This window comes from Chroicocephalus ridibundus, chromosome 6 (assembly GCF_963924245.1).
Source record: "Chroicocephalus ridibundus chromosome 6, bChrRid1.1, whole genome shotgun sequence".
In the NCBI taxonomy this organism is placed as follows: Eukaryota; Metazoa; Chordata; class Aves; order Charadriiformes; family Laridae; genus Chroicocephalus; species Chroicocephalus ridibundus.
In genome coordinates, this window is record NC_086289.1 from 60594674 (window position 1) to 60618189 (window position 23516).

General features: G+C 54.5%; 1 protein-coding gene across 2 annotated transcripts in view; it reads right to left on the minus strand.

Annotated features, from left to right (window-relative positions):
- EPHB1 (EPH receptor B1) overlaps positions 1-23516 on the minus strand; it is an 86543-nt gene that overhangs the window by 50541 nt on the left and 12486 nt on the right. For both annotated transcript variants that reach the window (XM_063340143.1, XM_063340144.1), the window contains exons 2-3: positions 7944-8008; positions 2914-3595 (exon numbers count right to left, since the gene is read on the minus strand). In XM_063340143.1, coding sequence (XP_063196213.1) covers positions 2914-3595; positions 7944-8008 — 747 coding nt within the window. The remainder of the gene's footprint in view (positions 1-2913; positions 3596-7943; positions 8009-23516) is intronic.

Below are 23516 nucleotides of genomic sequence, written 5' to 3' on the forward strand. Positions count from 1 at the left end.
TTACTCAAACACAGTTAATTTTCCAACAGCCCTAATGTACACCCTGGCTCAGGCGTTTAGGACTGGTTTGAACTTCCAGGAGGGGCTGGCAGGTTTATTGGTTTGGGGATCCTCGCCAGTGTTGAGCAGGACCTTCAAACATGCAGGTCCCATGCGCAATCCCAGCGTTTTATCCATCCTCCTGACATGGGAACTGGGAAATACTCTCACAGGACTGGGAAAGGGGAGTTATCGGAGCTCTCCTCCGGAGACAGTGTCATACCAGCCCCCAACCATGCTCACAGGGTCACCAAAAAAGGATGGTCCTGTCATCGCACATGTGCCATTTAACCGCCCACTTGGACTGCACCTTTTCAGGGTCCCAAATGCTGCTGGCTCACCCATAAAGGACATTTCTACCCCCTCAGACCTGCCAGGATCCTGAATTTTCTCCTCAAGGAGCCTGAATGCAAAGCATGCTCTCCACGCAAAGGCTAAACTCTTGCCGGGATCAAGGCAGAGCCCATGCTTGGGCAGTGCGAGGAGTTTCTCCTTCAGCGTCAGCGCTGCCAAGGAGTGGGAGCACGGCTGAAGACAGGCTCTGTGGCACAGAAAACTCAACAACTTGCCAATGCGCAGGGGTCTGCTCGGCACAGCTTTGACAGCATGAACGGCTGGAGAGCAGCTTGGTGGAAAGAGACCTGGGAGTCCTGGTGGACAACAGGGTGACCATGAGCCAGCAATGTTGCCCTCGTGGCCAAGAAGGCCAATGGCATCCTGGGCTGCATCAAGAAGAGTGTGGCCAGCACGTGGAGGGAGGTCATCCCTCCCCTGGTCTGGTGAGGCCGCACCTGGAGTACTGTGTCCAGTTCTGGGCTCCCCGGTTCAAGAGGGACAGGGAACTGCTGGAGAGGGGACAGCAAAGGGCTACCAAAGTGCTGAGGGGACTGGAACATCTCTCTTATGAAGAAAGGCTGAGGGACTTGGGTCTCTTCAGTCTGGAAAAAAGACGGCTGAGGGGGGACCTTATCAACACTTATAAATACTTAAAGGGTGGGTGTCAGGAGGATGGGGCCAGGCTCTTTTCAGTGGTGCCCAGCGACAGGACAAGGGGTAACAGGAACAAACTTGACCATAGGAAGGTCCACCTAAACATGAGGAGGAACTTCTTTGCTGTGAGGGTGGCAGAGCCCTGGCACAGGCTGCCCAGAGAGGTGGTGGAGTCTCCGTCTCTGGAGACATTCTAAACCCGCCTGGACGCGTTCCTGTGCCACCTGCTCTGGGTGACCCTGCTCTGGCAGGGGGGTTGGACTAGATGATCTCCAGAGGTCCCTTCCAACCCTATGATTCTACAATTCTATGATACAGAGCTGCTCAAGACCTCGACCTCTTCCACCGCTCCAGCCAGCATCAGACAGAAAGGTCAACAACGCCAAAACCTGCAGCAGCTTTACATTATCGTTTTCCTACATTTCTGGCAAAATGACAGTATTTCCCAATTCCAGTCTTTAGCTAAAACTAGTATTTATTTCTCCCTGATGAGAAAGTGTCATTTTGCCATACAACCACATGCGCTCTCTGTTTGTTTATTCAATAGCAGAGGAACGTCTCGCCAGAAACATTCCAGTTTGCGAAGAGCCCTCACTACGACAGAGCGCTTCAGCTCCCCACCAGACCATCTCCTCGTAGGAACAAGCCCATGTTCAGGGCCAACCGTGAAACTTAAAGGAATCCACCAGCAAGGCGGCTTGATGTGAAAGCAGGCATGAGCGCACAGACTCTGGGGGTTTCCCAGTTGTCGGAGCCCTGGCACGGGAAGGCATCGTCATTCCCCACCTTGGCCAGGCAGGAACGTGGTTTGTCACGGTGAAAACCTACACAAATTCCTACCTTTAAAGTGAATGAATAAACAAGTTTCTCCGCAGCTTAAATCCCAGCTTTGCCATTTTCATCTATCCGGAGTTACAGGTAGAGAAGAAAGGCCATGGTGGCCACCCCAAAAAGCATCACAGCCAAGCCTGGTGCTACATGTGCTGCCACGTGCACCAAAAAAGGTCCAAGTCACACCTCTTCCCATTACAACCCCTTCAAAACCAGCCCTAAAGGGCTTTGACACCAGCCTTTGACCCTCTCTTTCTTCCCAACCCTTCCTTGACCTGGTGATGCCCACCTTCTGGAAGCTACTTGGAAAGCACGGATGAAACGGGGTTAGCTTCTCATACAAAAAGCCCCCTCCTTCCAAGCCACATACAAAACCAATACCTTAACTTGGGAAAGCAGAAGGAAAGGGCAGCAAGTAAAGCTAATAGAAAAAAAATAAAAAATAATCCTCCAACAATATTTGGGAAATATTCATCGGAACGGCGAAAGGAGATGAAAAGCAGCAAGCGCTATTTCCATATTTATAATCCCGTGCTGCGGAGGACTCCAGCAGGCAGCAGCACGCTGGCGGCATGGCTGGGGGAACCCGAAAAAACAGCAACAAAAATTCCAATTAATGCCAAGAATCAGAGCGGCTTCGCTGCAGCCGGGCCCAACGGCGGCTGCCCGGCTCCTGCAGCTTTGCTGGGCAAATAACGAGGCAGATGAAAGCGGCTCAGCCGGCAAGCTCTGGCCCACATGGCACTCTGAAGGCAGCAGATCACAGAGGCAGCTTCCAGTGGCCCCGCAGTGGTCACCGCACCGGCACCCGCGTCCTTGCCATGCTGCTCACCGAGTCTGGCCGCTGACCAGAGAGCACCGAGAAGCCACAGGTCAACCACCGCTCCCAAATCCCTGCCTGGTCCCCGGAGCAAAACCGCTTCAGGGCAGCTAAATGGTGCAGAGCCAATTTCACAACAGACGTTGCCCAAAACAGCCTGTTTGGGGATGAACATTTTCTTAAGCAGAGCTTAAAAACAATAAAAGCACCTTGTTAACCAAGGCCAACCTTACCTTTGCAAGCCACGTTGTTCTCCGGCTCGTAACCAGCCTTGCACGTACAGCGGCCGATGGGGACCATCCACTCCCCATCCCCGTTGCAGTACAGTTTGATGGGCACATCCACCTCCTCAGCGTTGGGGATGCAGGTGCCACGGGCAGTCACTAGGGAGGTGCTCTCCGCTCCCGTCATCGTCTCCGGGAAGATGGCGAAGTTCTGCACCACACTGGGGCACTTCTTGAAGAAGACCCTGACAGACAGCAGAGACATACAAGCCCCATAGTCCTGGAAAGCCAGGTAAAAGCCATTGCGGGTCAGAGGCCCGAAACTTCTCACTTCTGTGTTCACCTTCATCAACCTGCCACCAAAGTCCACCTGAGAGAAGCTCTCGTCAGCAGCAATGGTGTCCACTTTGAGGTAGGGTGCCTCTGTCCAGAAGGCAGACTTCTTGGTGGCAATGACAGAGTCCGTCTCGTAGTAGTAGAGGTTGAAGGTCTCCTTGCAGGAGCCAGGGACGTTGGGGAGGCTGCTGCAGTCCCGCACAGTGAAGCGCATCTCTGTGTAGATGCGGTGAGCTCCACGCCGGTTGATGAAGGTGGTGAGGAGCCAGTTGTTCTGGTTGGGCTCGAAGACGTTGCACACCTGGTACGTACGGATGGTGTTGAGGTTTTCGTCGTAGCCACTGACTTCTTCCCACTGGGGAAAGGAGAAGGGAGAGAGGCCGTGAGAGGGAGGCAGAGGGACCAGCAGTGGCCCATGAGCCACGGAGGTGCCACTCACCCTGTGCAGGGCAGAAAGGAGGGTCCCGAAGCCCCAGAGTGGGCCAGGAATGCCATCGTGCACACAAGACGTGATGCACGTGCACAAACACCACCCAGGCCAGCACCAGAAGAAATCCTCACCCTCTTGCCCCTGCATGCCTGCTCTCTCCCCACCGCTCCCAGCTGACGCTAAAACATCCTTTTCCACACAGGCCTCAGCTACCCTGCGAGGACATAAAAACGGGAAGCTGGTCCAGGCACCCGGAGGCGGGAGGGAAAGCAGCACACGAGGCTGCGGCTCCATTAAAGCCAGCACGTGGGCCGGAGAGCAAGCCCGACCCCAGGCTCTCGGCACGATGGGATCACTTCCCCCGGCAAAGAAAACTAACTAAATAAAACATTACTGCCGCAGAGAGAGAGAATATAGATTTGCAATTCGATTTATAGAAGGGCATTAATATAATCCAGGCTACAATTTCAATTAAGGGACAGCGGCAAACTGTGAATAGTCTATGATGGCATTAGAGTCCTACAGACAGATTTACAACCTCATAATCCATTCATTTTAACTAATCCATGTTTACAGTCTCCTCATAACAGCATTATTCATATGGCAATCTTTAAAAGCAGCACTCTGAATATCATGCATAATTTCCAGGAGCGATGCTATACTGGCGCTCACGCGCATTGGCGCTCACGCGGGGGGCGCAGACAGGTGACACCACCCTGTCCCGGAGCCTCGTGTCCTCCCCAGGAGCCGACGCACCACAGCCCACCACCCTGCAACCTGACAGGTTTCGCCCTCTTCCGTTTTCCATTAAACCACCCCGTTCCCCACCTGCCCCCCAAGCTTCCCCCTTGTAAGCCACGGCCCTGATGTTAAAAACAATAAAACAAACAACAACAAAAAATTTTAAAAAAATGCAGGTTTTTATTTTCTTTTCAAAGCAGGGTCCTCTCTGCGCGCTGCCAAGAAGCGCAGCGGAACGTTTGCCCCCGGGTCCACCCACTCGGCTCTGCTGAGCTTAAGCAAAGATCACACAGCTCAAGGTTGCGCGCTGTTGTCAAGCGATGTTTACCAAATCGGCAACAAAAACCTCACGCATCCAGCCGAGCGCTCTCCCTCCTCATCCCACGCTGCGAAAGCTTCGCAAAAACCCCTCCTCCACCCTGGAGAAGACGTACGGATTCAACGCCCTTTCATTACCAAACACCTTTTCACCCAAGAAAGCCGCGAGGTCCTCCCCGACCACGGGGGTAGGCATTGTTTCCCGTTCCCACCTGGGCTTTGCATTGCTGCCCCATCATCCAATTGATGCCAGACAAGGAGCTCTCTTCCAGCGCTCGCCCACCGCTGTAACGCTGCCTTTCCTGTGGGAATCCTCCTCCTCATCCCACCCGCCGCCTCCCACAGCCCGGCTGGGCGCCTGGGAGGGGACCTGACCCACCATCCTTCTATTCACAGTGCCCATCAGGGAGCCAGCTCCGTCCACCGAGCATCCCCTGCGCTTTGCTGCCTTTTTTTTATTTTAGGGGGGGTGGCGGTTTGCAAACACAGCCTCAAAACTCAGCCAAAACCTGCCAGCAGACCCTGCCACGCTTCGGGCGCAAAGCCCACTGCTGGGAACTTGGAAAACCCTCCTGAGGGTTTGGAGACGGATCCTACCGCTTCCTTGGGTATCCCTTGGGTTGAGCGTTCCTGCAGCCCAGCGCTGAAAAGCAGCAGGTCCCCAGGGCTGACAGCCCTGCGGTGCCAGCGGCTGCTGCCATCGATGCTCTAACAGTGACAAATGCATCATTTTGACGAGATCCCACTAAATAATTCACAGGGAGCTGGGGATTAAGACAATGTTCTTCTCCGTCTCCACTGAGATTTCAAGCACGCCCATCGGGGAGAGCAGAAGGAGAGTCCATGTTCCGGCTCTCCGGCATACGTGCCCTGCTGTTAATGTCAGCAACGCCCCCTCCGAGCCCCGGGATGCATCTGCAAGCCAGGGTGAACACTCACTCCCGCAGCTCGGCACACCATGGCGAGATGCCACCACCCAAAGGGACCCAAAGCCTGCACGGAGTCCATGCCGATGGCAACCCCGGGGTCAGGAGAGGTGGCTCTGACCACCTTTGATGAGCCGATGTCTCATCAAATCCCTGTACCTCCAGCCCCAGGAGGGATGAGAGGAGCCCAGGAGAAGGAGGTGATGTCCCAGCAGCAGCCAGGAGGCCCTCTCCCATCCTGCCACCTCCTCCCTCCCGCCCCAAGGGGCAGGAAGGACCCATTTGCAGATGGCTGCTGCGCTTCTCCCTCTTGTTTCTTTGCTTGCCTCTCTGGTTCCTCTCTTCTTTGCTTGCTCCTGCAATGCTTCTAAGCCTCAAAGCAAGGCTGCTAGCACACTCCCGGTTTTTGGATGGAGGACGGCAGGGCAGAGGGTTTCTTTTGGTTTCTTACCCTAGATTTCAGCAGTTTGGGCTGAAAAAGAAACAGCACAGCCCTAGGGTGGCTGCTTCTGGGAACTGAAGACTGAAACCAAGATGACACCAACTAAATTTGGGGTCTTCGTCAACTCCAACACAAGCAGAAATCCCCGCGTGGATCTTGGCATCTCTACGCCAGGTTGCTTGGATGGGTCACGGTCTGCAAACCCTCCCTGGCGCCAAGCCTCACCCAGATATCAGCCATTATCATCAGACAAGCCAAGAAGCAGCTAAAATCTGCTTTCAAGCATTTGTTGTGAACTATTAAACGGGACAAACTCTAAAGCCTAGCGCCATAACCAAGCAGCTCATAATGTCTACTGCATGCCTGGAGCGGGAAGAAGACATTGCTTATTTTCAACTGGTGTCCAACCTACTCCAAAACCTGCCTCAGCTGGGACACGATACCTACAGGGGGCATCACTCCAGGAGTCCCATATGCTCCGTGTCCACTTAGCAAACTGCCTGGTGCTACTGAAAAAAAAAGCCCAGTCCACGAGCAAGGGGACTTCATACAGTGAAGTCATGCTCTCCAACACACGCTACAGACTGACCCCAGGTCTTTTAAATAAAGGACTTGGTGTGTTAAAATACTTTGTGGAAGATCTAATGTACGCTCCTGTAAAGGAGAAGACTCACCAGTAACTCTCAGAGGAGCAAGAGACAACGGACAGCCGGTCAGAGAGGCTCACGGCGCCCTGAGACGCTGCGAGGCAGGGACAGACACGGGGAGCCGGGATGCACAGAGGGATGCAGGGATGCAGGCTTGGGAGAGGCTTCGCTCTGCCGCTCCGTGGAGGGCGAGACCACCGTGCCTTGCCCACGCAAGCTCCCCCCCGCCTGCCTTGCGCAGGCTGGCAGCCGTAGCAGCCGCAGGCAGCTATTTATATCCCATCTCCACCACCTGCACGCAGCACCCCCCCTGCATCTTGCCAGCACTTTATTTGGGTCCAGATTTTTTCCAAAGCAATTCAAGGGCCTCCGACGTGCCCGGAGAGGATTTTGTGCCCACCGCGTGTGTGGTTCAGCTTTGGTGATGGTGTGCTACCTCCTTGCTCTTAAAGCCCCTGGCCAAGCCAGTCACACCCTAACAAAGCCACGGGCTGGCATCCTTCCCTCTTTGGTGCCACATCCTGGAGGTCCCGGGAACGGACCTCGCTGCCATATCCATCCCCGTCCCACCGCGATGCCCACCCACAGCTCACATCCCCTCCCACCGCCGTGCCTCTCCCCCCAGCCTCCATCTCTCACTTTCTCTGCCAGGGGAACGCAAGTCAGGTTATTTTATGCTTCCATTCCTCAAAGGCTCGTATTATATAAAAAAGATGTTTTAAGTGCCTCAGGGTGTTTTGTTCCTCATTACTTCATAAAAGTGACATTAATAGCCAGGGAAGAGCACTGCCGAGTGCAATTATGGATGATGTTCCAGGTATGAAAGCTGTTTTGAGCCTGCTAATGTTTCCTAATTACAAGCCTTTTGGCACGGGGAGAGGGAAGGCGTGAGCAGGGGGATGGAGAGCAGTGACGGGGCCGGACCCTTCACCTGGGAGGAGAACAGGCAGGGCAGGAGAGACCGTGGGGATGGAGAAACGCTCCATCTCCGCTGAGACGCCGGGACGGCTCAGGGAAGGGATGCTGAGCCCTGGACCATCCGTGCAGCCCGGCACAGTGATGCCCTGCCCGCCCCACGCCAGCCCAACGGGGCACCACTGCTCCCACTGCCACTTCCCCGGCTCCCCGCCAGCGTGTTAAGATAAATAGCGTGAACCCCACGAGATGGCATAAGGATCAGCTGGGCGAGTGGCACTTACCCCCGAAGGAGGGTTGGCGGTCCAGCCCAGCTCGGCTGTCGCCGTCCGCGTATCCATCAAGGTTTCTGAGGAAACACAAGAAAAGGAAAGCAAACAAGTTACTCTCGAAGTTTTCGATGATGTTATGAGTGCACAGCCACAGGAAAACATTCAGTTGCTTTCACGGAGCGTGCATCTGACCCTTGGAGCTGCTCAGAAAATAAAGTCGAGAAAGTTTGCGTTAACGCCCTGGAAGCTGCAAGAGGTTTGGGGGAATGTCTCCCCCCGCGGGCAGAGTCCACCCTCTCCCCCAGCGCCTCCATGCGGGCTTTTTGGCGGGTCCCATCCGACCCGCTCGCAGCCACTTGCTTCGCTCCGCAACGCTCGACATCCCATTTTATGTACTACATCTGTCTGGTGCCCTGAGTTGTCATTGCACGCAGTTATTATTTGTCAGAGTGATTTCAAACACGCAAATAAAAATCACACTGTTGGAGCGGTGTTCCTCTGCTGGGGGTCTTTTGATGGAGGATTTGGTGGGAAACACTTAAAAGCTGTAATACAGCTGATATTTCCCTACTTTTATGCTTTAAAAAAAAAAAAAAAAAAAAAAAAACAACAACAAACAACAACAAGAATAATAGTGAGAGCAACAACATATAGAAACAGATGGGAAAAATCCTCCAGGTTTTATTTATTTGTTTGCAGCAAGCAGACATGCAGATTAATTTCCTCGATTCCTGTGTCTCGACCAAACGGGAGGAGGAGGTGCGTCGCCGGCGGCTGGCAGTGCTGAGCATCCCCCGCGGTCCCAGGGACTCACGGCAGCCTTGCGGTGCTGGGAAAAGGGGTGCCACCGGAGAAATAAAGGTCAGGAAAGAAAACTCAGCCCAGGACTATGAACTGCCGCCGGACTGCCACTTTTCATCTCTCCGCGCCCGCTCTAGCAATCGCAAGCGGGAAAAGAAACTCCCATTAATCTTCCCACCCCTCCCTTTGCCGGCTGCTCCAGGACGGGAAGCCGGGGGAGCGTGACCGGGAGCTCCCCACCCTGTTGCGAGTGATAAACCTTCCTCACTCCCGAAATCCCGGCCTGGCTGCTGGCAAGGCGAGCGAGGCCACGGAGGCGGGGAGAGCCGGGCAACCCCCCCGCGAGAGGGGGTGAAAAGGCGCTTGGGGGAGCTGGCGAAGCTCCTGCACCCCCAACACCTCCCAGGATGCCGCTGCGGCACTTCAGCGCCCGCAGCCCCCTGCACCCGTGCCAGCCCGCTGCTGCTCATGGTGTCCTCGAAGAGGGGACGTTTCACCCCTGGTCCCTGCAGGGAAGAGAAAAGCGTGGTGGCCTTCACGCCGCCGCAGCACGTCCCCGTCTGCAGCTTCAGCCCCTTCCTTTTTGGCAGAAGGCCGCTAAAATCGTCGCATCCCACCTGCAACGCCTCCCCGGCCCCCAGCGGGGCTGGGGGCTCCCGCTCCACACCCCCAGCGGGTTTCTGCTCCCTCCACCTTCCCACCGCCGCCGAGCTCTCCTTCCCTCGCCGGCAGCCCCGCTCCTCGTTAAGCGGTCATTAATTCTCCCTACGGCCCTACAAGCGGGCGGACATGCCCCTGCATAAATCGGTGGGAAGGTGGAAGGGAAAGGCTGTGCAAGCATCTCCCGGTCCCTCCTCCCGGGGGCGGGGGGGGGAGGCAAGAGAGAGGGATGCTCCGAGGGCCCCTAAAACACTTGGCGTTCCTCCCCGCAGCAAACGGGGTGTCCTCGTGCCACGCAGGGGAAACTGAGGCAGCAGAGGCTGGGGTGATGCGGGGAGTGCTGCTGGGCTGGGACCGGGACCCGGCTCACCCACCCTTCGCAGAAAATAAGGACACGCTCAGTTAGAGGAAAGACCCTCCTGGCAAGGGCTTCTTCAGGAAGGATTTTCACTCCACCATCTCCCGGCCTGTTCCACACACAGCTTCCTTCCCCAGGCGGCTTTTGGCTTTGTTTGTTTAAGCGGGGCAACGACAGGGGAATGTACTTTTTGATAAAGTACAGCACGCCAGGACCAGCTCTGCTCTAAGGTGGCATCCGCCGGGATCCCTCCCAGCAGCTCAGCATTCCCTCCCAAAATCTCTTTACCTTCCCTCCTCTTCTGTTCCTCCCCAGAGGCTCCAACGCTTTGGAAACAAAGCAGGAAGGCACCGCAGCAATGCCGGCGCGGCACGCAGCAGCTCCCGAAGCAGGAGGTTTCAAACGAACTAATTAAATGGAGAAATTAATGAATAAATTGAAAAGAACCACGGAGAGGCTTTCACTTTGGAGGTTTCCCCAGTCAGAAGGGGTCCGCATGGCCTGTGGCCAGGGAGGTCGCGGTCGCAAAGTTTCTCCCACAGACGCCCAACTCACACTTGCGACAACTCCAAATGTTTCGAAAGGAATTCCAAGCCAAAGGACAAAGAGGGCTGAGAGCCACCGCTAAGAGCCTGACCCTCTGCAGAGCACCTCCTGCCCCAAGGGAACTGCCGTGTGCAAGAAGAGCCATAACCTGGGAAAATAGTTTGGTTGGTTTGTTTTAAATAAAATAAAATGAAATACTTAAATCCCCCCCGTCAGCTCAAATTCCTGCTGAGCTCACGCAAACCCCGTGCCTGCAGAGGTCCTGGCACCAGAAGGACTCAGCTGAGCAACTTCCCATTGACCTCCGCTATTTCCTCTTGGAGGAAATCTTGGATTTTACTTCATTTTCTGGGACATCCGAGTGACGCCGTGACCCCGGGGGAAACCCCGCAGGGACGTTTATGGCCAGGCAGCTGGGGGCTACGGCTCAGCCAAGCACCCTCCTCCAGCAAGGGGGTGCTTTGCAGACGCCGGTGCCCCAAGATCCAGGAGAAAGGGGGGACATCCAGCACTCACGTCTCCATCTCTGGGCTGCTGCTGGTGGGGAAGGGACACAGGGATCACCTCACAGGGATCACACAGGGCCACCCATCACTTGAAAACAGGTAAAGGAGGGATAGGCGGTAAAATCTGCCTGATAATGAAGGGATTCCCATGGACCAGCGCCTGAGCGTCATTCATCAGCAGAGAAGCCACACGGACACCTCGCACCTCTCCTCCCGCGCTCTTCTTGCCTGCCTCGTCCTGCTGCACAGACCAGCCCTCGTTATTTGTATTAATTAACCAGGGCCCTGCCTGGGGCGGGGGAGTCCTGCTGGGTGGGGTGCGCTCATCCCCCAGCCTGACCAGTCCCCCAAGGGCGACATATCTCCCCATCACCTCCTGCATCCAGCACAGCATTGTTAGCCAGGTCGGGTGAACCACTTGCCGCCCATCCACCAGTGCCCGCCCCTCCACCCTGGCGCAGACGGGCTCGGTGCCCAGTAAGATGCCACCCTCCCCTTGCCCGCCCAAGGTACCGCTCCTCCAGCGGCTCCTTCCACGCCTGAGCGCCTGCATCTGGGCGCAAAAGGGGACGCTCTGCCCGGGAGGGAGCTCAACGCACTCAACTTGGAGGAGTCTGCACGACCTGAGCCTCCACCGAAGGCAGCTGACCAGGCTGTAACGGCTGAAGCCCTCGTTAGTGAGAAGATGAGCTCTGCTACGGCGAGCTGGGCTCTCAGAGTGAAGAATCTTCAGCTGTATACAGTAGATTTTCTTTAATGGACACATTACTTTAAACTAAGCCTTCGCCATCTGTTCCAGTCCCTAATTATCAATACAAAAACAAACGTCTACTCACAATTACACTCGTAACGAGTAAAGATGCCAGCAATTAGAATGCACCAGCATCCTCGCCCGCCGAGCAGCGCATCCATCTGTGATGGCACTCGCGCCATCCAGGCGGGAAGGACTCGCTGCCACCCCGGCCTCCCCGCACCCCCCCCGGGCAAACCGGGGCAAGATGCAGCCGCAGACGATGCCTGCGGTGGGACAAGCTGCATCTCGGAGGGGTGCATCAAGGGGCAGGGGGAAAAATAAGTTATTCGGGCCGAGAGTAGCTGTGAGAGCCTTCATTTCACACCAGCTGATGCCGTCTTGCCAACCACCCTTCCCCAACAGGATTTAAGCCTATCTGAACTACCCAAAACTGAAGTGGAACTTATTTCCCGAAATGCCCAGCCTGAGACCCGTGTTTCAGGCCCCCCCAGCGTGCAGGGCTCCTGCTGATCGCGCCGTGAGAAGGTGCGCCTTCTCCTCAGCAGGGAGCAGGGTCTGGCTAAGGGCAGAGAGAGACAGAGGCAAGGAGCCCAACCCAACTGGGTCGCATTGCGACCTTGTCACCTGGAAAGAAAGAAATACAACAAGTTTTCTGCGCAGGGAGGCCACGAAGAAACTTCTTAGGAGCGCTTGCACTCCTCAGTAGATGCCTCGGGGACGTGGTCCCTCTTCCGGAGCAAGAAGAGCCGCTCTCGCTCCTGCAAGAAGGTAACGGCAGGAACCAGCCTAAGGCGCTCGGAAGCAAATGCTTGGGCATATGCAGAGAGACGCACGCATGTCTAAGACAACCGAGAGGAAAAAAAAAAAAAAAAGAAAAAAGATAGAAATTAAGCAAAATAAGGAGAGAGGAGGCTTGATAACAACAGATGGGTAGAGGGAGATTTGGAAAGGATGCCAGATGCTGGAAATAAGCCCCCCCCGAGATGCACGGGGAGTGGAGAGGTGCATGTCGGTGGCCGAACCCTCGGAGGGAGGGGGGAGGCGGGGGGCAGGCGTCGGGTGAGGGGCAGGGCACGCGTGGCCGTGCCGGGCTCAGGGCCAAGGTCCAGAGGGGCAGAGGGTGCTCCACAGGTGGGACCTTCAGAGACTCATCCCAATGTGCCCAAAGCCAGCCCGAGCAAGCAGCAACAGGTCAGTGCACGGTCCAGCCCCACGGCACGTCCCCAGGGCAGCCCCAGCCCCATAGCGTGACTTTCTGAAGGGGAACAAAAGCAAGACTTATCTTCACAAGCAAAGCACCATATTTTCCCCTTATTTTATGCTCACAAACGCCCAGCTTGCTTTCTACCCCCTCTTTCTCTCCTGAGAGCTTCTGCAAAACCAGCCCAAGGCAAACGCACAGCTTGGGAAGCTTCTGTCCAAGTTTGGTGACATTACCAGAGAAAGGGAACAATAGAGAAACAGAGCCAAGGCGCTTTATTACAAAGACTTGCGCTAAACAGCGTTGACTGCCATGAGCCCTGCCTTCCCGCGGCTGTCGCGACAGCAAGCCAAGCCCAGATTGCACCATGGCTTCCATCACCGCTACCTCTACACTCATGGTTCGCATCACGCCTCTCCATGACAGGGGAATAATTTGAATTGAATTCTCACCTCAAGTGCTGTGTCCAGTTTTGGGCCCCTCACTACAAGAAAGACACTGACGTCTGGAGCGAGTCAAGAGAAGGGCAACGGAGCTGGTGAGGGGTCTGGAGCACAAGTCTTGTGAGGAGCAGCTAAGGGAGCTGGGGGTGTTCAGCCTGGAGAAAAGGGGGCTGAGGGGAGACCTTCTCGCTCCCTACAACTCCCTGAAAGGAGAGGGTAGCCGGGGGAGTCGGCCTCTTCTCCCAAGGAACAGGCCATAGGACAAGAGGAAACCACCTGAAGTTGCACCAGGGGAGGTTTAGGGTGGATATTAGGAAAAATTTTTACACTGAAAGGGTTGTCAAGCATTGGAACAGGCTGCCCAGGGCAGTGGTGGAGTCGCCATCCCTGGAGGTATTTAAAAGCTGGGCAGACGTGGTGCTTAGAGATACGGTTTAGTGATGGTTTTTGTCAGAGTTCAGTTGATGGTTGGACTGGATGATCCGAAAGGTCCCTCCCAACCTGGGCGATTCTATGATTCCCCAGAGATGAAGGGGTTCAAGCACGCACCAGGGGGTTGCCTGAATAATTCCAGGTTGCTCTCCATGACCATGCTCCTGGCCACAACATCCCACAGACATGGACCAGGTTGGCCCACGCAAGGTTTCAATGTATCCTGAACTTCGGACTAAGCTGGGAAAAAGAAAAGCAGGAAAACGAGATCTGGTGGCGAGCTCCTGGGCATGTATCCCACCCAAAAAAGTCTCCTCTTCTCCCCACCTGGTTCCTGCTCCAAAGTGGGAGTAAACACCATTGCTTGCCCTTAGTGCCATGAAGGAGCCGGAGGCTGCATGGCGTGAACCCCCCCGTACCGAAAGGGGGCCTACAGGAAGGACAGGGAGGGTAATTTATCAGGGAGGGTAATGACAGGACACAGGGTAACAGCTTCAAACTGAAGGAGGGGAGATTTAGATGAGATCTGAGGAAGCAATTCTTTGCTGTGAGGGTGGTGGGACGCTGGCCCAGGTTGCCCAGAGAAGCTGTGGCTGCCCCATGCCTGGAGGGGTTCAAGGCCAGGTTGGACGGGGCTGGGAGCAACCTGGGCTGGTGGCAGGTGTCCCTGCCCAGGGGATCTCTAAGATGATCTTTAAGGTCCCTTCCAACCCAAACCATTCTGGGATTCTATGACATCTCCCCAACGGTTCAATTACAGCACTGGAGAGGCGGGCAGGGTAAGGGCAGGATCAGCCTCTCCCCTTTGAGAAGCACCGCTCTTCTTAACGGTTTCCCGAGAGCACCGGCTTCCGAGAGCGCCGCTTGCAGTATCTATACACTTTCAATCAAAAATATTACAGCAACAGCTAATTACGTCCCATCATTCCCATGGCTCTCTGCCTTTAACGGTGCATTTTGCTGCTACAGAGCGATGGTGAAACTGCTCTGGAAGTGCATAACGAGCTCTCCCCATCAATCTCCCGCGGGTTCGTTATGAAGGATTACCCGCCAAATAACAAACCCAGTGGAGAAGGGAGAGGATGCGCTAAACAACAACAAAACAAGTCAACACAAAGTGTTTTCTGCCTGTATTTTCAAGGGAACCGCCGGTGCTTTGGGGTCTGTATGAACCCCTCAGGGCAGAGGAGCAGCCGCGCCTGCTCTGCAGAGACATCCCAGCCGCGACACCACCATCCACGGCCACCAGCCAGCACGAGGAGATCTGTGGTCGCCAAAAAAACACCCCCCCGTTTTCGGTTGGGAAGAGGAAGAATTTATGTGTCTCAGCCGAGGATGAGCATGCTGTGTCAATTTGTGACGGGATGCATTAAGCTGCGGCCGCGCAGCACAGCCCCGGCCCTCCTCCGGGATCTCCCGTCAATGGCATGGATTTCAGCGCGCAATGAAGATGCATTGCAGCAGGGCAGGCAATAACTTAATGAAGCTCAGATTTGGGGGTGTTTGCTCAGCAACTATATAACAACTTTATCAATAAAACGCTGCCTGCTGCGACTGCGGGATGAAACGCTCTAATTACAAGCGGCAAACACTATCCATATCAGGATACAGTAAATTGAAATATGCTGGCTGATGTGCCTGAAAGAGCCCAATAAAATACCTGCTTAAATTTTCACAAGCATACGTGTATACACATGCCTGCGGCAAACCCAGCGCATCAGGCAAGAGAAGAGCAGAGAGAAAACCCCTCCGGCAAGCCCCGCGCCTAATACAGGCTGAAAAAGTTCAGGAGGCGTCGCAAAGTTTGGACCATAAGGTCCATCATGCTATGATATGGATCATCATTCTATGATTCGGATCATCATTCTATGATTCTGTGACCAAGTCCCATTCACCAACACTCCCTCCTCCCTGCAGACCACGCAGGGGAGACCCAACGCCAGCATCTCCCCTCGGTTTTCACGCTCCAAAGGGGCTTGACCCGGCGCGGGTACGTGGCGTGAGGCGAGCTCAGACGCAGGCACACAATCCATTTATCATAATCCCAGCGAGGAGACATACAGTAAATCAAAGAGACAACCTGCCTGCAAATAAATTACAGGGTGGGGGAGAGGAATAGAGAGAAAAAGAGAGAACTGCGAAGGAAGAGATAAGAGAGAGAGAAGGAAACAAGAGAGAATTACTAAAAAACGCACGCATCATGGGGGAAGAAAATAAAAAAAAAAAAAAAAAAGGACAAAGGGGACCAAATCAAATATAAAGATAAGAGAGAGACAAGAGGGCTTTCAATACCTTTTGTTTTCCAAACTGTAAACCTATTTTAGAAAATGTGGGAACAAGTTTTACTCCACTGAGCCCAAACCGGGTGTCGGAGCCAACAGGAAAATCTCAAGGTGGCATGTTACAGGTAACCCAATATTTTCCAAACACAAGGAGCTCATTTGCTCCCGTAGTGACAAAGTCAGTCACCAATAGCGTACTTTTTGTAATTGCACACAGGCCCCAGATATGCAAAATCCACACACACTCTATATGCATAGATCATTGCCCGTACGTCCCTTTACAGATGGGCACAGATGCGTTTAGCAACTCAAAGTCAAGCAACACCAAGGCCTGAGAGAACACTTGAATGACCCCCCCTCTGTCCCACCAAGGCAGAGCCATCCATCCCAAGAGCCCAGCTCCTCCACCACGCCACCACCAGAGGAGCGATCCAGAGCCGCAAGATGACAAGGGTATCTTTGAGGAGAACATTTTCCAGAACAATGTCACTATGCATTTAAATCCTCATCTTTGCTTTCTCGAGACGGGGTTGCCAGCAAACATCACTGAACGCCGCAGCCTGCCCTGAAAATCACCATATGTCAAGCTTGGCAGTTACTCATTCCATCCTCCAGAAGCTGTGGAACAGGAACTCAGCCACCCAGGGACAGGCAGAGGCTTTCCCAGAAACCCTACCCTCCAAAAGCTTGCCAGGCTACCCAGGACAAGTAGCACCCTCCAACTCAAGGTCCAGCTGAGCGGTCCAAGGAGGTCTGCATTGAATGAGGGATTGCTTAGGTTGGGGAAGGGCAATTGTCCGCTCTCCACCACTCAATGTTATCACCACCCAGGAGCACACGCCAAAGCAGATGAAGGCTGAAGGTCAGGAGCCTGAGGACACTCTGTCCCTTGTCACAAAGTCCGGTGGCTTCGGCATGAGCTGGGCACTGCAGCCTCACACCTCTGGACTTGTTGGGTGGAGACCAGCTGGCTTGGACAACCATCTCACCAGCCAAGTGAGCGAGGAGGATCCAGGACCCCAAACCCATCATACCATCCCAGCAGGAGCACAGTGCCTTAAGGGATGGCAAAGATAAATCAAACATTGGTGAGCGATGCCAACAACTTTGTATTTTCTGCTACTGTGCTGTGGCTCACTTCTTGGACAACAGCCACGTACCCGTGTTGGCTGCACATGGTGCCCTCCAGCCAGGCTGAATGGAAGCAAGTGAGCTCACCCAAGAGAAGGACATTCTGCTGGGAGCTCTGCTCTTGGAAACAAAGGGTTTGATCTTCATCATGCGATGAGACAGCACAGAACCCCAAAAAAAATAGAGCAGAGTTTGAGATTTCAGAGACAAGGGCCATGGAAGCCTTATAGTGGAACTGGGCTCCTAATCAACTAGGATTCCCTTGGAAATGACAGCCAGAATTAGTTGACTGAGAAGCCAGAGCAGCCATAACCTTCAATAGCATCCACAATTACATGTGCTAGGATAAATTAGAAGGACGCGCAGTCTTCACGCCTGGATATGCCCAGGACACTCGCCCGTGGGATTGCAGGGGGACGTCCCCAGCAGTGTGCTCGCGCACGTCTTAGGGCTGCACCGTGCTTGGCTACAAAGCCAACCTTCAAGGCCACCAGCGCAGAGGCAACGCTGGAGCGGGCGCAATAAGCTCTGCTGAACCAATGCACCAGACCCCTCCCCCCCCACTCCCTGCGGCTCTCCTTCCCCGCTGGAGTTATTTTGCCTTAATCTGGGATACCACCGCCTATGAGGGAAGCGCTAAAAATCAAAACATTTATCCTGCATTTCCCCACACGCCATCACTTCTTTAGATATTCAGGATGAGTCACTGTCTTGGACCATGTTCTCCAGCAAAGCTTCACGTTCGCTACAAAAACATGCATCTCAGAGAGCCCTAAATCTGAAATGCCAGCCGCGCTGTCAAAGAGCCCTCACTACGAGAGATGCACCTGGCATCGTCCGGCTCCTATTTACTAGATCTTATTTTAAAATGTCAAAGGGATTCTGCATGAGCTACGAACATGACAGGCTGCTCCGGCGGCGAGCAAGCTCCACTGGGGGACTCAAGGTTAGCGAACAGCATCCATGCACACCTCCTCCCAACACAGCCAAGCGCCTGGTGTTTCCCCCGAATGCCAAAATTTGGGGGGGAAAGCCTCCCTTTTCATCCCGGCAAACCCCCTGCCTGCCGACAGCCAAAGCCAGACTGCTCCGTCATGCCAGAAACCGAATCCCCTCCACCAAAATTAGAGAATTGGAAAGAAAAAGCCCGGCTCTGGACAAGCGAGCGCGGGGCGAGCTTGCCAGCACAGCTCCGGCACACAACAACCCCTGCCAGATCGATCCTGTATTTTTTTTAATGCGGCATCCAACATGTACTCAAGCCCTCAGGGAGGCCGGCTGATTATTTTCGGGTGTAAAACCCAAACAGCAGCACTGCCGGCCTGAGGATGCCTCCTGAAGATCCCTGGCTCGTGCGCTGGGTGTCTCGGGGGGTCGGAAGAGCAGGGGAGCGGGAGTGGAAACACGCAGCGATGCTCTGCCTGCTGCTGGAGGTGTCGAGCTCAGCCCCAGCTGCCGGAGCGCAGCCATCGAGGGGAGGAGGTGGAAATATTGAACCTCAAACGCAAGAAACTGCAAAAGCTCGTCGGCAAGCGGCTCCCCACGCCGCCTCCCCTCCCGGCGCCGGCCGCCGTGCCGAGCAGCATCGCTCCGGTTTTTGCACCATATGGAGTGAGCTCGCGAGTGCAAATGAGGCAAAGAGCACGAGAGGCAAAGGGAAATAAATCTGTGCCGCTGCGGCCGCACGCGGGGCCTGCCAGCGGCGCGGGGAAGCCTCCGCCAGGACACAGCCAGGACGGGGGAAGGCTCTGCCTGCATCCCATCCCTGGGGACACCTTGGCAGAACCCCCCGGTGCCTGCCCGGCCCTCCTTGCCATAAAGCTGCGGGCACGGGAAAGGGACTAAAAGGGGGGCAAAAAGAAAGGAAGGGGGGGCAAAAAGAAAGGAAGGGGGGAAATGTGGCCAAGCCAACAGGTCCCTCGCAAAGGGCAGAGGTGAGCAGACCCCACTGGGTTTTTTTTCCTCTGGTCTCACATCTAAATACCGCTTCCCGAAACGCCCTGCAAACCCATCCCTTGGTTCTCCCAGCTTATCTTTTTCACAGAATGGTGAAGGTTGGAAGGCACCTCTGAAGATCCTCTAGTCCAACCCCTTGCCAGGGCAGGATCACCCAGAGCAGGTTGGACAGGAATGCATCCAGGTGGGTTTGGAATGTCTCCAGGGACAGAGACTCTCACTTTCTTCGTTTCTTTTCTTTATCCACTTTCAGATTTGGTCAAAACAGCCGAGAGCTGGGATCTGTAACTATCCCACATCCTCTCCCAAAAATTTTACTATCAGCCTGAGCGATCTTTAGGTACGTCTGTACATGACAGCTGGTCCGTCGAGTAAATAACAAAATGTGTTTGCCAAGATTTCTAATGAGGCACCGTACCGGCTCTGAGGGGCCAGCGGGGCTGCGTTCAACCCGAATATGCCGACGGCTACCAGCGAGTGCAGTTGCCCCTTTGGAAGATGCTCTTCACAACGGGGTGCTCAGCAAGGGGGTCAGGACCTCTCTTCAGAAGCTCTTGGTGCATCACCCGAAGCGTGCCAGCAGCAGTGGGCAAACAGCTGCCCACGCAGAGGCAGCGCCAGGTCCTCTGTCCCCCCTCATCCCCCTGTGCCAGGATGCGTATCCTGGGAGAAGAGAGGAAAAACGAGCACTGCTCTAAGTCGACCTTAAATCACAAGATTTTGCTCAGGACCGTGCTTACGCCAAGCTTTTTTCCTGCAAACTGCAGCGGCCGGTTGAGCTGCTGAGCAGCCACAGCTCCCACCAGCCCCAGGAGGGGAGGAAGAGGAGGAGAAAGAGGAGGATGCTGGCAGGAGGTGCCGCTTGGCAGCCGGCCTGCCCAGCACACCCCTGCCTCCAGCCCCGGCGCCTACGCGGGTGCAAGCTGGGAAAAGGCTCTAGCATGAGGACAACCATCTGCGTGCCGGGAGCTGCGCCAAGGAGGGTTCGGGGGACTGTTCTTCCTCCCCTCCTCGCTAGGACAGTCTCCTTCTCCAGCGCATGGGTAGGGCCGACCTCACACACGGGTGACCCCTCACCAAAAAGCTTTAGCATGGTTTCGCAGGGAGGTAAGCAAGGAGAAGTCCACCCGAGCCACCTCCAACGCGGTCACTGGCCACCCCCCAGGAGGTGCCTACAGTCCACCACAGGCAAGGAATGGTCCTGGCGTGACCGGCACGGCTCCATTTCACGCAACGTCAGCTCTGCTCATTTTTAACACGGCACCGGTGGATGATAAAGTTCCCCCTAAGCTCATCTCCATACCCACCTCTTCTCCTGATGACGCTGACCCATCCTCCCTGATTGTGGTTTCCTTTCTGAAATAAATCACTTTAAGTGCACGTTGTGCTCTGGGTCTCATTACTGTTCATCATCTTCTGTGCAACGGAGCTGTCACATCCTCACAAACTCTGTCACCTGGGTGACACGGGAGCAATTTGGGAGGGCAGGCAGGTGGGAAGAAAGTGCCTGCAGCTCACCAGGAGCTCCCACCCCTCTCCTCCACAGCTTCCAGACGGTGGGCTCACACGCACCTTCAGCCCCACGCAGACCTCGTGGCACTAAAGCTCAGGAGAGCAAAAGCAAGAAGGTGCAACACCCACGCAAGATGGGATCGCTGCATGCAAGCAGGACTTTTTACAAGGGCATGTAGTGACAGGAGAAGGGGTAATGGCTTCAAACTAGAAGAGGGTACATTTAGATTAGATATCAGGAACAAATTTTTCACTCTGAGGGTGGTGGGATGCTGGCCCAGGTTGCCCAGAGAAGCTGTGGCTGCCCCATCCCTGGAGGGGTTCAAGGCCAGGTTGAACAGGGCTGGGAGCAGTCTGGTCTGGTGGGAGGTGTCCCTGCCCAGGGCAGGGGGTGGCAGTGGGTGGTCTCTAAGGTCCCTTCCAAGCCAAACCGTTCTGTGATTCTATGAAGCACACAGAAGATGGGAAGATATCAGGAACGATGGCAGATGCACCTTGATGGCCAAGAGGGTCTTCCTTCAGCGAGGTATGTCCCTGCAGGGAAACCTCCTCCAGAAGGGGTGGCAGAAACTCTTTCCTCCCTAAATTTAATCACCCAAGGGAGGGAAGGAGGAAGAGTCAGACACGAGGGCAGCAAGATGGTCACCAAACCTTCTCCAGCCTGGATTCTAGGCAGCACCACATTTAACTCCTTACCACAGATGAGCGCTTCCAACTCCAGAAGGCTACTTCAGATTAATCCAGAACAGGAGATTGTGGTCGTGCTTCACACAGTAAATTAAAAGCTCTGTGCCAAAACCCCGCGAGGACAGTTCAGGCAATAGCAACACAAAGGCATCGTTTGCCTGTCACATCCCTTTCAAAAGCCAAACAGAAAGCAAGAAAGGGAGCAATTAAGGCTGCCGTTAATCTTGTAGTGTCCACAAAGACGGGTCTGTTGTTTTTATAGAGGAGGGAGTGTAAGTGCCACCACCTTCCAGATGGCCAGCAGCCCCATGAGGGGCTGGACCTGCCTGGCATGAACAGCCAACCCAGCCGGCAAGGAAGGAGCTGCTCACCCATCGCCACGCGGCTGACACCTGCATCCCTGCGCATCAGCACAGCTCCCAAGGAACAGGAGCTGTTTCCCAACATAATTATTTGGGAGGGTGCAGAGGTACAGGCTTCCCATCAAAGACAACAACTACGTACACCCTTGAGCATGGCCAAGCAGAAGACATGCTCCTCCCATAAGGTCATCACTCGTGTTTGTCTCTCTGTCTCTCCCACCCCATCGCAACTTCACAGGGACATGCTCCTTGCTGCCCTGGTGACCACGGCAGGAGGGGAAAACCCCCAGAGATGCAGGAGACGACGACCCCTGGAGATGCACATGCACCAAGACATCCATCACTGCCAGGAAGGACACCCCAGATGGTCCCACAGCCTTTGCTAACCTCTCCCAGCATCCCACCCCTCCCCAAAAACCCAAGCAGCCTGTTAACAGCCCAACCTGGAGACCCCACATCCCCCTCCCCTGGCCCAGGGCACGTGCACACGTGTTCGCACACGCCGGCACAGAGCAGGGGGGGAAGCCGCCTTGCAGAAATAACACAGGCACACAAACAAAAGAGCACAAGCCATTAATCTGGGTGAACCGGAGGAAATGAAATCATTATGTCTGCAGCTACAACATCCCAAAGAACAAATTTCCTGCCTGGATAATAAATGGATTCTTTTGTTTCACGTTGGCCCCAACCACGTGACTGTCTTGGCCTATTCCTCATCCAAAACATCTTGCTGTATAAATACCCAGACGGGCTCGAATTTCAGCTGCTAAAAATATGTTTTAATTATAATAATATATAATAATAATAACAACAACCAAAAAACAAAAAAAATTCCAGATCTGCAGGCTCCCTTTGCCTCCTAAAGAACCTCTGAAGGCTTTCCAGCACACGGGCAAGCAAACAAAAAGTCCAAAAGTTGCCAATTCCAGCTGAACGGCACAAATGCAACCTTCGAAAGAAAGACCGACGCACCCGAACGGCAGCCCTGGGTTAATGCCCACGGTAAATAACCCCTGCCAGAAAGAGAAACAACGGGTGCCTGAGCATTTTAAGCACCAACAGCCCAAGGAGTAGTTTATAAGTACCTCCCAGCAGCAGGACGGGGACCAAAGCCACGCGGCACCCCAGAGATGGCTCCTGACCCTCCAGCCCTCGGGGCTGTGCAGGTTTTCTTCTGGTGGCTTTCTGATGCCTCACTAGGGCTTGGGAATTATTCATTAGATGGATGGGGAATGCAAGTTCTGGCCTCCCATGGCTTGGCGAGGGTATTTGTTGGCTGTAAGAACGGCTCTGGGGATCTCGAGGGATGCAGAACTCTAGGAGAGCTGTGTGAATTATTGGTTTCGACCGTTCCTTTAATTCGCAGCTCCACCAGATCACTCAGTTAAAGCCATTTTTGCATCTAACTACGTATTTCGCATCTGATTTCAGCTTCTTTCCACTCGCCTTCCCAGCTTTGCAAACACATAGCAAACACTGCAACAAGTTTCAAAACAAGACACAGTTTTGAATCCAAACATCAAAGCGCCTTGGTGCAAAACAGTCCAAATTGTTTGGATGTTAAAGGGAGACCTCTGCGAATGGAAACAAGCTCAAAAAATCCCCCTGGGCTAGCAGGCAGCGAGAGGCAGAAGCTCCAACCAAGCCCACCATGCCTTAACTCCAAGCAAAAGGTCTCCTTGATGAGACACGAGCCCACTTGGGCCTGGGAAGCAGTCCCCCAGCTGCATCCCCCTTTTATTTGGTTTTGGGGAAAAAGTGTCTTGGGCACAAACCCGCCTGCAGCTCCCCTTCCTCAGGCAGGCAAACCCTGGTGGGGATGGGGTCATTCCTCCCATGCCCAACCAGGTGAGCAGGGGAAGGAGGCTTGGAAGAAGCAAGGCAGCTTCTTCCAGAGGTTTCCTCAGAAAAATGCACTTTTTCACCCCAACGCGTAAGGCAGGCACGTTGGAAA